Source organism: Onthophagus taurus, chromosome 3 (assembly GCF_036711975.1).
Source record: "Onthophagus taurus isolate NC chromosome 3, IU_Otau_3.0, whole genome shotgun sequence".
Lineage (NCBI taxonomy): Eukaryota > Metazoa > Arthropoda > Insecta > Coleoptera > Scarabaeidae > Onthophagus > Onthophagus taurus.
In genome coordinates, this window is record NC_091968.1 from 24,906,843 (window position 1) to 24,918,907 (window position 12,065).

General features: G+C 28.7%; 1 protein-coding gene across 1 annotated transcript; it reads right to left on the reverse strand.

Annotated features, from left to right (window-relative positions):
* Positions 1-1,234: 1,234 nt before the first annotated feature.
* On the reverse strand, positions 1,235-9,746 carry LOC111413200 (PWWP domain-containing protein 2A-like). The gene is made up of 6 exons (XM_023044092.2): positions 9,141-9,746; positions 8,732-9,086; positions 8,297-8,678; positions 1,980-2,576; positions 1,737-1,924; positions 1,235-1,687 (listed from the first exon to the last, which is right to left on the reverse strand). The coding sequence occupies exons 1-6, from the start codon at positions 9,290-9,292 to the stop codon at positions 1,487-1,489; spliced, it is 1,875 nt and encodes a 624-aa protein (XP_022899860.2). The 5' UTR covers positions 9,293-9,746; the 3' UTR covers positions 1,235-1,486.
* Between the last annotated feature and the right edge of the window lie 2,319 nt (positions 9,747-12,065).

A 12,065-nucleotide genomic window follows, 5' to 3' on the forward strand; every position in this document is an offset into this window, starting at 1 on the left:
CGGAAATATCACCAATTATTAATTAAAGTATCCTCTTTTTAATGCAAAAAGCCGTTTTGAAAAATCACTTTCAGTTGTTGAGAAATACATTTTTGAAATAATCGACAATTTTTTCGAATTTTGCAATTTTTAAAAATTCGTATAAAATCCAGTTCTTTGAATAATAGTATGAAAATTTTCCAAAGTGTTAATAAAAGTGTCCTCTTTCCAATGAACCAACCCATTTTGAAAAATAACTTAATTTTTGAGAAAATAATAACTTTTTTGTCTCTGCATTGTTGCGCTTTTGGGTTTAGATCTCCTTTGAACTTCATGCATTTCTAAAAGGCCTTATAAGTAAATATATTGTTCATCTTTAGTATTAAATTCTATGTATAGCTTGAAAATCATTATTCACTGGTAATCAAGTTGACAGACTAATAATTATTTGAAACGTCAAAATTTCAAAAAATGTTAATTTAATTTAATTTTTTTACGACTTTCTAAAAGTTTGACATTAAAAAAACGTAAACAAATTCCTTTTTTGTATGATTTAAGCATAAATTAATTAATTTTCGTAAAAAAAAAACCATGACGTTTCATAAAATTGACATTTAATTTTTACAAATTGGTGTGAAGTTGGTTACAGTTGGTAACATTGAATTTGTGTTACATTGACGTTTAAACTTTATTCAAAAATTTATTTAAATAATTAAATTTATGGAATCAATTTCATTCAGTCATTTTAGCTGTCAAACTGACAAAATGGATATTCTCTCTCCACAATAAATGTTAGAAACTAGATAATCTTATTTAAAAATTGTCAAAAATGTTACTTAGCCAATTTCTGAAATAAACGATTCAATTTAATATAAGGAAAGTTTTAGGTAATCGTAAAACGAAACGTTTTAACATTTATACCAAATAGTATTTTTATTAAATTTATACAACACTATGGCTAAATCTAAATGAAAAATCACAGATATATTGATTATTGTAACGGACAATAAACGTAAAATAGCCTAGATTTAAAGTAAATGAACTAAATAGTGCTCCAAAACTCAAGTTATTAATTAATTAATGCGTATCACAAAAAGATATATAAATTTTAAATCCCCATAAACTCCTCCAATCGAAAACAACTTCAAAAAAACTTTAGTATTATTAAATTAAATTATGAAGGGCAAATATCAACAGAACATAAATGAGAAAAAGATTAAGTAACTTTCTTAGCAAAAGAAATAATAAACAGATCATTAAAATAAGTAACTTTTCTCTCATTGTTTTTCACCGTATTTTATCGTAAATATACAGACACACTTAGGAATTAGTTAAATGTAAAAATAATGGCTAAATCGACTGACCATTTTTTTTGTTTACCACAATACACAGGGAGCTCGCAAAAACTTTTTTTAAGCGTTTTTCAACACCCTGTATTATAATATAACTACCCGACCTTTAAAAGAATCTTTTGTTACCTTTTTATGGCGTTTTCCTTATTTATTTATTAAGAAACCACATCGATTTCTCTTGGAGATGCCAACGCGGGAGGGACAACGTTTATAAATGCCGTTCTTGCAGGAGATCCACCCACAACTGATTGTTGTTGTTGTTCTCGTAGACGATTTTCTGCGTTTTCCCTGGCATCATTTGTTGCTTGTTTAATTGCCTCTTTATATGGACCCTTTTTTTTCTTATTATATCTAACCTAATTTATTAAAATTAATTAACATCCGCTATTAAAACTAATTATTTACCTTGAAATTTTCTAAATAAGGACTAAGTTGATCACATTTTATAAGAGATGACGTTGAGGATCCGTACCATGATACATGAGCTTGGGCACATTTATTATCCCCATTTGTAATTGCAAGAATTTTTCCTGGCCACCATGGAAATCCATGGATTTTTCCCCAAATCACATCACCCACTAATAATTTACAACCTAAAATAAACTTATTTAAAACAAAATTATACTTATTTCTTTTTAATTAATTAACCATTTACTCCAGAAACACTTTGAACATTCAAATGAAGCACTATTGGCGAATTAACCGGCGGAAAATCTGGAACTTGATCGCTTATATCCTCCGAACCAGAATCTTCATTTTCCACAGAACTCGAACACGACGTATACGTATTATTTAACCTTTTCAAATTAATCGAAAGTTTCTGCGTAATAACTTGTTCAACCGGAGGATCATCATGCGTCGTCTCAACATCTTCCTCGCGATGTTTTCGAACTTCTTTATGTCTCTTCTTGTGTTTAACTTTGTGTTTTCGCCGTCTAGGTGCGTTAATATCACACGTCGAATTCACCATGTATCTCGGAGAAACGTTTCCGAGACCGTGTCGGGGCGAAGCGCTACCAACGGTGTATCGAGGCGAAGAAGCCCCGATCGAATAAGTAGGTGAGTGATTTAATAAAACTTTCTTCTTAGCCTCTTTTTTGGCTTTCTTCATTGCCCTTCTTGCCGCTTTATCTTTATTTTCATCTTTCATTTTTAATAGTTTTTGTTCATCCAAATTCTCTTCCGAATCATGATCGCTTACTAAATTTTCAATTTGAGCTGGAATTTTTAAAACTGTTCCTTCACCTACAATAAAATAAATTAAGGAAAAATTCAAGAATCGTTATGTGGCGTAAAAATCGACGATTTTTTTTAATCCTTGTTAAATAACCCAAAAAACACGTTAAAAATAAAAAGAAAGTGCTGAAAAGTGACTAACACTAGATTAAGTTCAGTTATAAAACTTCTATTATATGATAACTAATTTTAGGTTTAAAATGTCAACCTCAATTTTGACATATTTGTAATCTTCATTAAAAATCCTTTAAAACGAGTCCAAACACGACATATTTAACTTTAATATTAATTGAAATACAATCACTTCCGGTTTAAAATGTCAACGTCAATTTTGACATATTTGTCATCTTCATTAAAAAACCTTTAAAATGAGTCCAAACATGACGCACTTATCTCAAAAAACAAAAAAGTTAGACTAAAAAACATTAAACCCGAAGTTAGCAACAATGAAGATAGCTATTTATTTTTTAAATATTAATACCAACCTTAATTTTTGATTTTTTTTATTATATTTTTGTTTTTGTGATCAATTTTGAGACATTTTATAAAAAATAAGAATATTTCAAAATGACGTGGACATTTCAAACCGGAAGTTATATCTCGAGTAATATTGGAATTAAACGTATCATGTTTGGGCTCATTTTAAAGGATTTTTCACCTCAATTTTGACATATTTGTAATCTTCATTAAAAATCGTTTAAAATGAGTACAAACAAGACATATTTATCTTCAATATTAATGAAGTTATGGTCAATTTCCGGTTAAGAATGTCAACGTCAATTTTGACATATTTGTAATCGTCGTGAAAAATCCTTTAAAATGAGTCCAAACATGATACGTTTAATTCCAATATTACTCGAGATATAAACAACTTCCGGTTTGAAATGTCAACGTCATTTTGACATATTTTTAATTTTTATAAAATGTCTTAATATTTGTCACAAAAACAAAAATATAATAAAAAATTCAGAAATTAAGGTTGGTATTAATATTTAAAAATTAAATTGCTAACTTCGGGTGTAATTTTGTTTTGTTTTTGAGATAAATGCATCATGTTTGGATTCATTTTAAAGGTTTTTTAATAAAGAATACATCATGAAAGAACACCATGAAGTTGTCCATTTGTCTATTATATGACAACTAACTTCAGATTTAAAATGTCAACCTCAATTTTGACATATTTGTAATCTTCATTAAAAAACCTTTAAAATGAGTACAAACACGACATATTTATCTTCAATATTAATGAAGTTATGGTCAAGTTCCGGTTAGAAATGTCAACGTCAATTTTGACATTTTTGTAATCATCGTGAAAAATCTTTTAAAATGAGCCCACACATGATACGTTTAATTCCAATATTACTCGAGATATAAGCAACTTCCGGTTTGAAATGTCAACGTCATTTTGACATATTTTTAATTTTTATAAAATGTCTTAATATTATTCTAAAAACAAAATAATAAAAAAAAAAAATAAAAAATTAAGGTTGGTATTAATATTTAAAAATTAAATTGCTATCTTCATTGTTGCTAACTTCGGGTTTAATGTTTTTTATTCAAACTTTTTTGTTTGTTGAGATAAGTGCGTCATCTTTGGACTCATTTTAAAGGTTTTTTAATGAAGATGACAAATATGTCAAAATTGACGTTGACGTTTCAAACCGGAAGTGATTGTATTTCAATTAATATTAAAGTTAAATATGTCGAGTTTGGACTCATTTTAAAGGATTTTTTATGATGTTGACAAATATGTCAAAATTAAAAGTTGAAAGTTCGAACTTTTTGGTTTTTTGAGATAAAAGCGTCAAGTTTGGACTCATTTTAAAGGTTATTTTATGAAGATTACGAATATAATAATAAAATTAAAGTTGACATTGACAAATTCAATTACAAACAAATATTATTTGAAACATTTTTTGATTCCAACGATAATTATCGATATAACCTCAAAAATGTTGTTTTTATACCAATATACAGCGCCACCTGGTGTAAATATCAAAACGATTTATTAAAAAGATCGTTTTGAAATCAAATTCTAAACAACTTTGATTATATATAATATGGATTGAGCTAACTGAATATATCTACTAACAAAAATGTTGCTCAAGGTGAATAGACGCAGATGGAAAGCGATAATGTGAAAGTGTAACAAAGATAGATATATTATATGTCAGTACGCTTCTATATCTATCTCACTTCTATCAGTACACCCATTATATGGCAGTACGCTTCTATGTCTATCTCGGTTCGATCACCTTGCGCAAGCTACCTCTCTCGTTGGCTCAATCCATATTATATATAATCAAAGCTAAACAAGTATTGTACGAAACATTTTTCGATGAAACCTATATATTCCATGGATTATACAGGGTGATTCAAAAAACCGCTGACACAAACGTGTTTTTCTTAGAAACTATAGCTTTGATCAAAGTTTTGTAAGAAACCAATTGATAGATAATTGATCACTTTACACGCGTAGAGAGCAATGGCGTAGACAATATTTTTTAAAAAGTGCTTTTTATGACAGATAATGTTTAATTTTAAAGAAACTTTGATCCGCTATATCTCGCCAATGAGGGATTTGTATATTAAGACTATTCATCTTAATTTTTCATATATTATCTACTCTAGAAGTCTGTCAGCGATTTTTTGAATCACCCTGTAGACATCAATGTTCACAGGATGATCGTAAAGTGCTTTTATACCCCTATACAAGTCTATTTAGTGAAGATACGAAAAAATGTTATTAACAAAAATTATAACAAAGTGAATTACAAATAAATATTATTTGAAACATTTTTTGATTCCAACGATAATTATTGATATAACCTCAAAAATGTTATTTTACACCAATATACAGCGCCACCTGGTGTAAATATCAAAACAATTTATTAAAAAGGTATTTATCATCATCATAAAAAAATCTAGGCATAAATTGGACGGGGGTGGTTACGTTTAGTAGTTTAAAAGGGTAGGTTGAAAGTACAGGGTGGTTCAAATTCGATGTCCGAATAGGCTAACTCGGAAACTATAAGAGTTAGAAAAAAAGTAGCTTACATGTCATGATCTTGTTTTTCGAGAAACTGCTAATGCCGAAAACCTCATAGCGCTATCGTCTTTTGTTTTTCCCCTAGAGGCCAAAATTGGAAATATCGTAAAACCAGCAAGTGCAATTATCTTCGTTATTATTATAGGTGGAGTATTATAACTAAGACATTATATGGACACTTTTTTATAGAGAATTGGATGACGTAGTCAAAAAAATTTTTTCGGTTTTAGATTTTGAGATATCATCACAATTTTCGTTTTTTTAAATGGAAACAACCACTGATTATTCGCTTATTAAATTCGTTATTTTTTTCTGATTACAAAAATATAGGGTTCGACAGGTCTATTTCTTATTGTTTTAGAATAAAGCCAAAAATAAACTTTTTTTTTAAATTTCCATCTAGTGTCATCGACGAAATTAAATTTACAGTTTCCTGTAAATTATGGTACTACAACTAAAAATTAAAAAAACAAATTTCTGATGTTTGAAACAAATAAATTTGTTGAACTATTTAATTTATATATGTTTTACACAAAAGTTGGAATAGATTGCATTATTTCACATTTTTTATTAATATTTAATATTATTACAGGATTTTTAAAGTGACACTTTTTGAATACAAACAAATGTTGCTATGTTTATTTGAATTCAAAAGAAAAATATATGAGCGCCATCTATCAATAATTTATTAAGTCATTTAATAATAATATTAAATATTAATAAAAAATGTGAAATAATGCAATCTATTCCAACTTTTGTGTAAAACATATATAAATTAAATAGTTCAACAAATTTATTTGTTTCAAACATCAGAAATTTGTTTTTTTAATTTTTAGTTATAGTACCATAATTTACAGGAAACTGTAAATTTAATTTCGTCGATGACACTAGATGGAAATTTAAAAAAAAAGTTTATTTTTGGCTTTATTCTAAAACAATAAGAAATAGACCTGTCGAACCCTATATTTTTGTAATCAGAAAAAAATAACGAATTTAATAAGCGAATAATCAGTGGTTGTTTCCATTTAAAAAAACGAAAATTGTGATATCTCAAAATCTAAAACCGAAAAAATTTTTTTGACTACGTCATCCAATTCTCTGTAAAAAAGTGTCCATATAATGTCTTAGTTATAATACTCCACCTATAATAATAACAAAGATAATTGCACTTGCTGGTTTTACGATATTTCCAATTTTGGCCTCTAGGGGAAAAACAAAAGACGATAGCGCTATGAGGTTTTTGGCATTAACAGTTTCTCGAAAAACGAGATCATGACATGTAAGCTACTTTTTTTCTAACTCTTATAGTTTCCGAGTTAGCCTATTCGGACATCGAATTTGAACCACCCTGTACAAATAGGGTCAAAACATGCCCTGCCCTATTATGAGTTAATATACCTTTTAGAGATATTGTTTTCGTATATATATGCCTAGCAAGCCAGCTAAATATGGCATAAAGGTAATGTGTATGACTGACGCATGCAATTCGTATTTCTACGCAGGAAAAGACACTGATCGTGTAGGGCTCTCTGAAGAAGAGGGAAAACTATCTAAGCCTTCACAATGTATGATTAGATTGTGTAAACTTATCGAAAGATCAAACAGAAACGTAACTGCAGACAACTATTTTACGTCAATAGAAGTAATTGATAAATTAAAAGAATCTGGCTTGACGTACATAGGAACTCTAAAAAAAAACAAACGGGAAATTCCCAAAGAATTTCTAGCGAATAAAGACAGAAGTGTTGGTACAACACTTTATGGTTTTTCAAACGATCATACATTGATCTCTTATGTACCAGAAAAAAATAGAGCAGTTCTATTAGTTTCAAATATGCACCATTCTAAAGATAATGAACTTGGGAAGCCAGAAATAATTAAATATTACAACCATACCAAGCCAGGAGTTGATGTTCTCGATATGAAATGCGCTAATTATAGCTGTTTCTTACACCCTAGTAAACATTAGGACAGTAAACAGTTTTATATCAGGGTAACAAAATGATACCATGTATTACATTTGTGAAGGAGTTGGCTTTTGAACTGTTAAAACCTCATCTGAGGCAAACACTAACAACAAACCTTCCTGGGGATCTGCGGTCCAATGTGGAGAATCTTTTGAGATTTGCTGTTGCACATCAAGTCCACAATGATGAAAATACTGTTCCCGATGACAAGCTTACAAAAAGAAAAACTTGCAGTATATGTCCATCATCAAAAATGAAAAAAACGAATTATTGTTAATAAAATTAAATATGCTGTATATTTGAATGTGTAATAATCAAGGTCTAGGTAGACCTGTTGTTTCTAATAAAGTTGATATTTCAGTGTTTCGGGTTAAAGGTTAAAAACTGAACCACATTATACTATATTAGGTTAGCACGGTACTATTGATGGCACGTCGAAACTTTAAAGTGATTTTTCACCAAGTTTTACACTTTTTTTTATATGTAACGGCTTACTTGAATGATTGATTTGAAAATTGTCGATTTTTACGCGACATAATGATTCTTGAATTATACCTAAAATAAATAAAATATAATAATAAAAATAAATTTTTTTTTTAGGTTATGTCGAAAATTGTATGTGTTAAAACTTGGTTGCTTAGCAACAAAAAAATTTGAGGTTAAATTTTTAACCTAAAAAAAAAATTTTAACCAAAAATTTTTTTTATATTTACCTTGAGGTCCATACGATATTTTAATCGTTCTTGTATTTGTACATGTTGTTGTTAAAGGTTGTTCGTTTTGAACGTTACAATTTTGCGTAATGAACGTCGTCGATGGTGTTTCTTTGTTCTTTGTGTCCAGTTCGCTTCGAATTTCTTCGACAGGTTCTTCTGCAGAGCCTAAATTCCTTTTTTTTCGTAACATTTGTTTGTATTTCGTTGTTTTTCCAAAGTTTCGAACTGACTCTAAAGATGTGGTTGTTGAGGGTTGTTCGGAATGTTCTTGGGAATGTACAAAACTTTGATCTTCCTCTACGTTACTATTGGTGTCCTCAGAAACGTTTCCATTCGACTTTTTAACTTTGTCCATTTTGGTTCTTTTGATTTGGGTCGTCTAGATTTTAGAAATAAATAAATTTGTTGATTAATCAGACACAAAAACCTTACCGATGTCGGTTTTACATAACCTCCAATATTTCTTTGTACAGATCTGGTAACGGGGGCGTTGGCGCTTCGTTTTGGGTGAGGGTTAGGTACACTTTCAGTTGATTTTCTTTTCCTGGTCACGTTTTCCGAGTTTTCATTACAAATTCCTTTACATTTTGAGCACAGGACCTGCCTGGGTCTTAACCTCACAGTCATTTTGTTGTTTTTATATTTTGAGAGGTGAGTTCGTTTTTTTGTTGCTCCCGGTTCTGTGTAATTAAACCGTTGGTTAACTGCGTATAAAGGGTCTTCCTCTGAGTTTGCTTTTGGCACGTTTAAGGCTGGATTTAAAGTTTGAACGCCGCATGGTAAGTTCCTGAGTAATTTTTTTAATGATAAAGGGTTTTTTAAAAGGATACTTGAGACTTACTTTTTAGTTGAATCTAATAAGACTCCTTTAAAAATTTTTACGCCAAATTCGTACGTGACTACTATGATATCCGGTAGGGCTTCGTCTACGTGTACCGATATTTTTGTATGTTTTAATAAATGTACATCGGTTGTATTTTCCGTAGTCGCCATATTTCATATAATCATAAAAATAAATCCCCTAAAACGCGACCCAAACCAAGGTAAAATAATGAAAAGGAGAAAAACACCGAAGTTCCACCGGAAAATTTTTTTTTCAACGTTTCGTATCGAAAATTTACGACCTACGACCGATTTACGTTGATTTCTACGTCATTATTTGATTTCCCACGCGGTCACCAAATAAAAAAATTCAACTCATCAAAACCCATTATTTTACATTTTGCACAGGGTGTTACATTCGAAACTGCGTTAAACATTCATTTTAAACATTCAATGTTGAATATTGTACGTAAATTAAGAGAAGTAGATCGTGGTGATTACAACCCAAAAAAAAAACGGATCGTTCTTTACTATGTTATTTTTTAATGAGTTCTCGGTATTTAAACGATAATTAACGTTGATAAAAGTATTTTTCTTTTAACGTAATCGAAAATTATTTATAATTTTCCTAATAACAAAGAAAAAATTGCTTGGTTCTTTTAGCTTAAGTTGGTATACCTTGATTTTAAATTTGTAACTAAGATGACCTTGCTTTATTTTTGACAGCGGTTTCAACTTATAGGTTAGGACCTCGAGTGAATTCTTTTTAGAACTAAAAATTGTCGAACTTACTGGTAAGTTATAAAAATTGTATTAAATTTAATAACGATGCTTTATTTGTAGGGGTAAAATCAACTGGAAATGTAATGATTTGATGACGATTCGTGTAAAAATTTTTGAAGAAAATAATCTAGAGCTTGATTTTGTACTTTTAAACTGGTTTTTATTTTATATAGAATTTAAGTCTAACCAGAGACTCTACAAATAGATTAACGTCTCTCATCTTATCCATTTTATAAACAAGTTTCTTAATATTTCTTTTTGTTTTCTTAAAAAAGATCACATATCAAAGTCGAAATCAAATTATTAGTTACTAATTTACAAAATTAATGTTTAAAGAGTTGTTACAAAAAGTGTGCAGGTTAAAATTTAAGAGCGCTATTTTTTAACAAAAAAAAATATTAAGAAACTTGGGAAAAATTCAAGAATCACCATGTGACTTAAAAATCGACGATTTTTTTTTAATCAACGTGAAATGACCCAAAAAACACGTTAAAAATAAAAAGAAAGTGACTAACACTAGATTAACTTCAGCTATAAAACTTCTATTATATGATAACTAACTTCAGGTTTAAAATGTCAACCTCAATTTTGACATATTTGTAATCTTCATTAAAAATCCTTTAAAATGAGTACAAACACAACATATTTATCTTCAATATTACTCGAGATATAAGCAACTTCCGGTTTGAAATGTCAATGTCATTTTGACATATTCTTAATTTTTATGAAATTTCTTAATATTTATCACAAAAATATAATAAAAAATTAAGGTTGGTATTAATATTTAGAAATTAAATTGCTATCTTCATTGTTGTTAACTTCGGGTTTAATGTTTTTTATTCTAATTTTATTATTTTTTGAGATAAGTGCGTCATGTTTGGACTCATTTTAAAGGTTTTTTAATGAAGATGACATATATGTCAAAATTGACGTTGACGTTTCAAACCGGAAGTGATTGTATTTCCATTAATATTAAAGTTAAATATGTCGAGTTTGGACTCATTTTAAAGGATTTTTTATAAAGTTGACAAATATGTCAAAATTAAAAGTTGAAAGTTCGAATTTTTTGGTTTTTTGAGATAAAAGCGTCAAGTTTGGACTCATTTTAAAGGTTATTTTATGAAGATTACGAATATAATAATAAAATTAAAGTTGACATTGACAAATTCAATTACAAACAAGTATTATTTGAAACATTTTTTGATTCCAACGATAATTATTGATACAACCTCAAAAATGTTGTTTTTATACCAGTATACATCGCCGCCTGGTGGAGGTATCAAAATGATTTATTAAAGGGATCGTTTTTAAATCAAATTCTAAACAAATATTGTACGAAACATTTTTCGATGAAATCAATATATTCCATGTATTATAGACATCAATGTTCACAGGGTGATCGTAAAGTGCTTTTATATCTCTATAGAAGTCTATTTAGTGAAGATACGAAAAAATGTTATTAACAAAAATTATAACAAATTGAATTACAAATAAATATTATTTGAAACATTTTTTGATTCCAACGATAATTATTGATATAACCTCAAATATGTTGTTTTTATACCAGTATAGAGCGCCATCTGGTGGAGATATCAAAACGATTTATTAAAGTAATCGTTTTTAAATTAAATTCTAAACAAATATTGTACGAAACATTTTTCGATTAAACCAATATATTCCATGGATTATAAACATCAATGTTCACAGGGTGATCGTAATGTACTTTTATACCTGTATACAAGTCTATTTAGTGAAGATACGAAAAAATTTTATTAACAAAAATTGTAACAAATTGAATTACAAATAAATATTATTTGAAACATTTTTTGATTCCAACGATAATTATTGATATAACCTCAAAAATGTTGTTTTTATACCAGTATAGAGCGCCATCTGGTGGAGATATCAAAACGATTTATTAAAGAAATCGTTTTTAAATTAAATTCTAAACAAATATTGTACGAAACATTTTTCGATAAAACCAATATATTCTATGGATTATAAACATCAATGTTTACAGGATGATCGTAAAGTGCTTTTATACCTCTATACAAGTCTATTTCTATACAAATAAATATTATTTGAAACATTTGTATTTACCATAGCCAATGTTAGGACACCAATCATTGGTGCGGATTTCCTTCATGTATTTGGTATCTTA

Excerpts from the sequence above, each read along its gene's own strand:
- LOC111413200 (XM_023044092.2), bottom strand. The coding sequence starts at position 9,292 with ATGGCGACTACGGAAAATACAACCGATGTACATTTATTAAAACATACA. Across the intron at positions 9,087-9,140 it reads TTATTAGATTCAACTAAAAA|GAACTTACCATGCGGCGTTC; the intron begins GTAAGTCTCAAG and ends AAAATTACTCAG. Across the intron at positions 1,688-1,736 it reads CTTATTTAGAAAATTTCAAG|GTTAGATATAATAAGAAAAA; the intron begins GTAAATAATTAG and ends TTAATAAATTAG.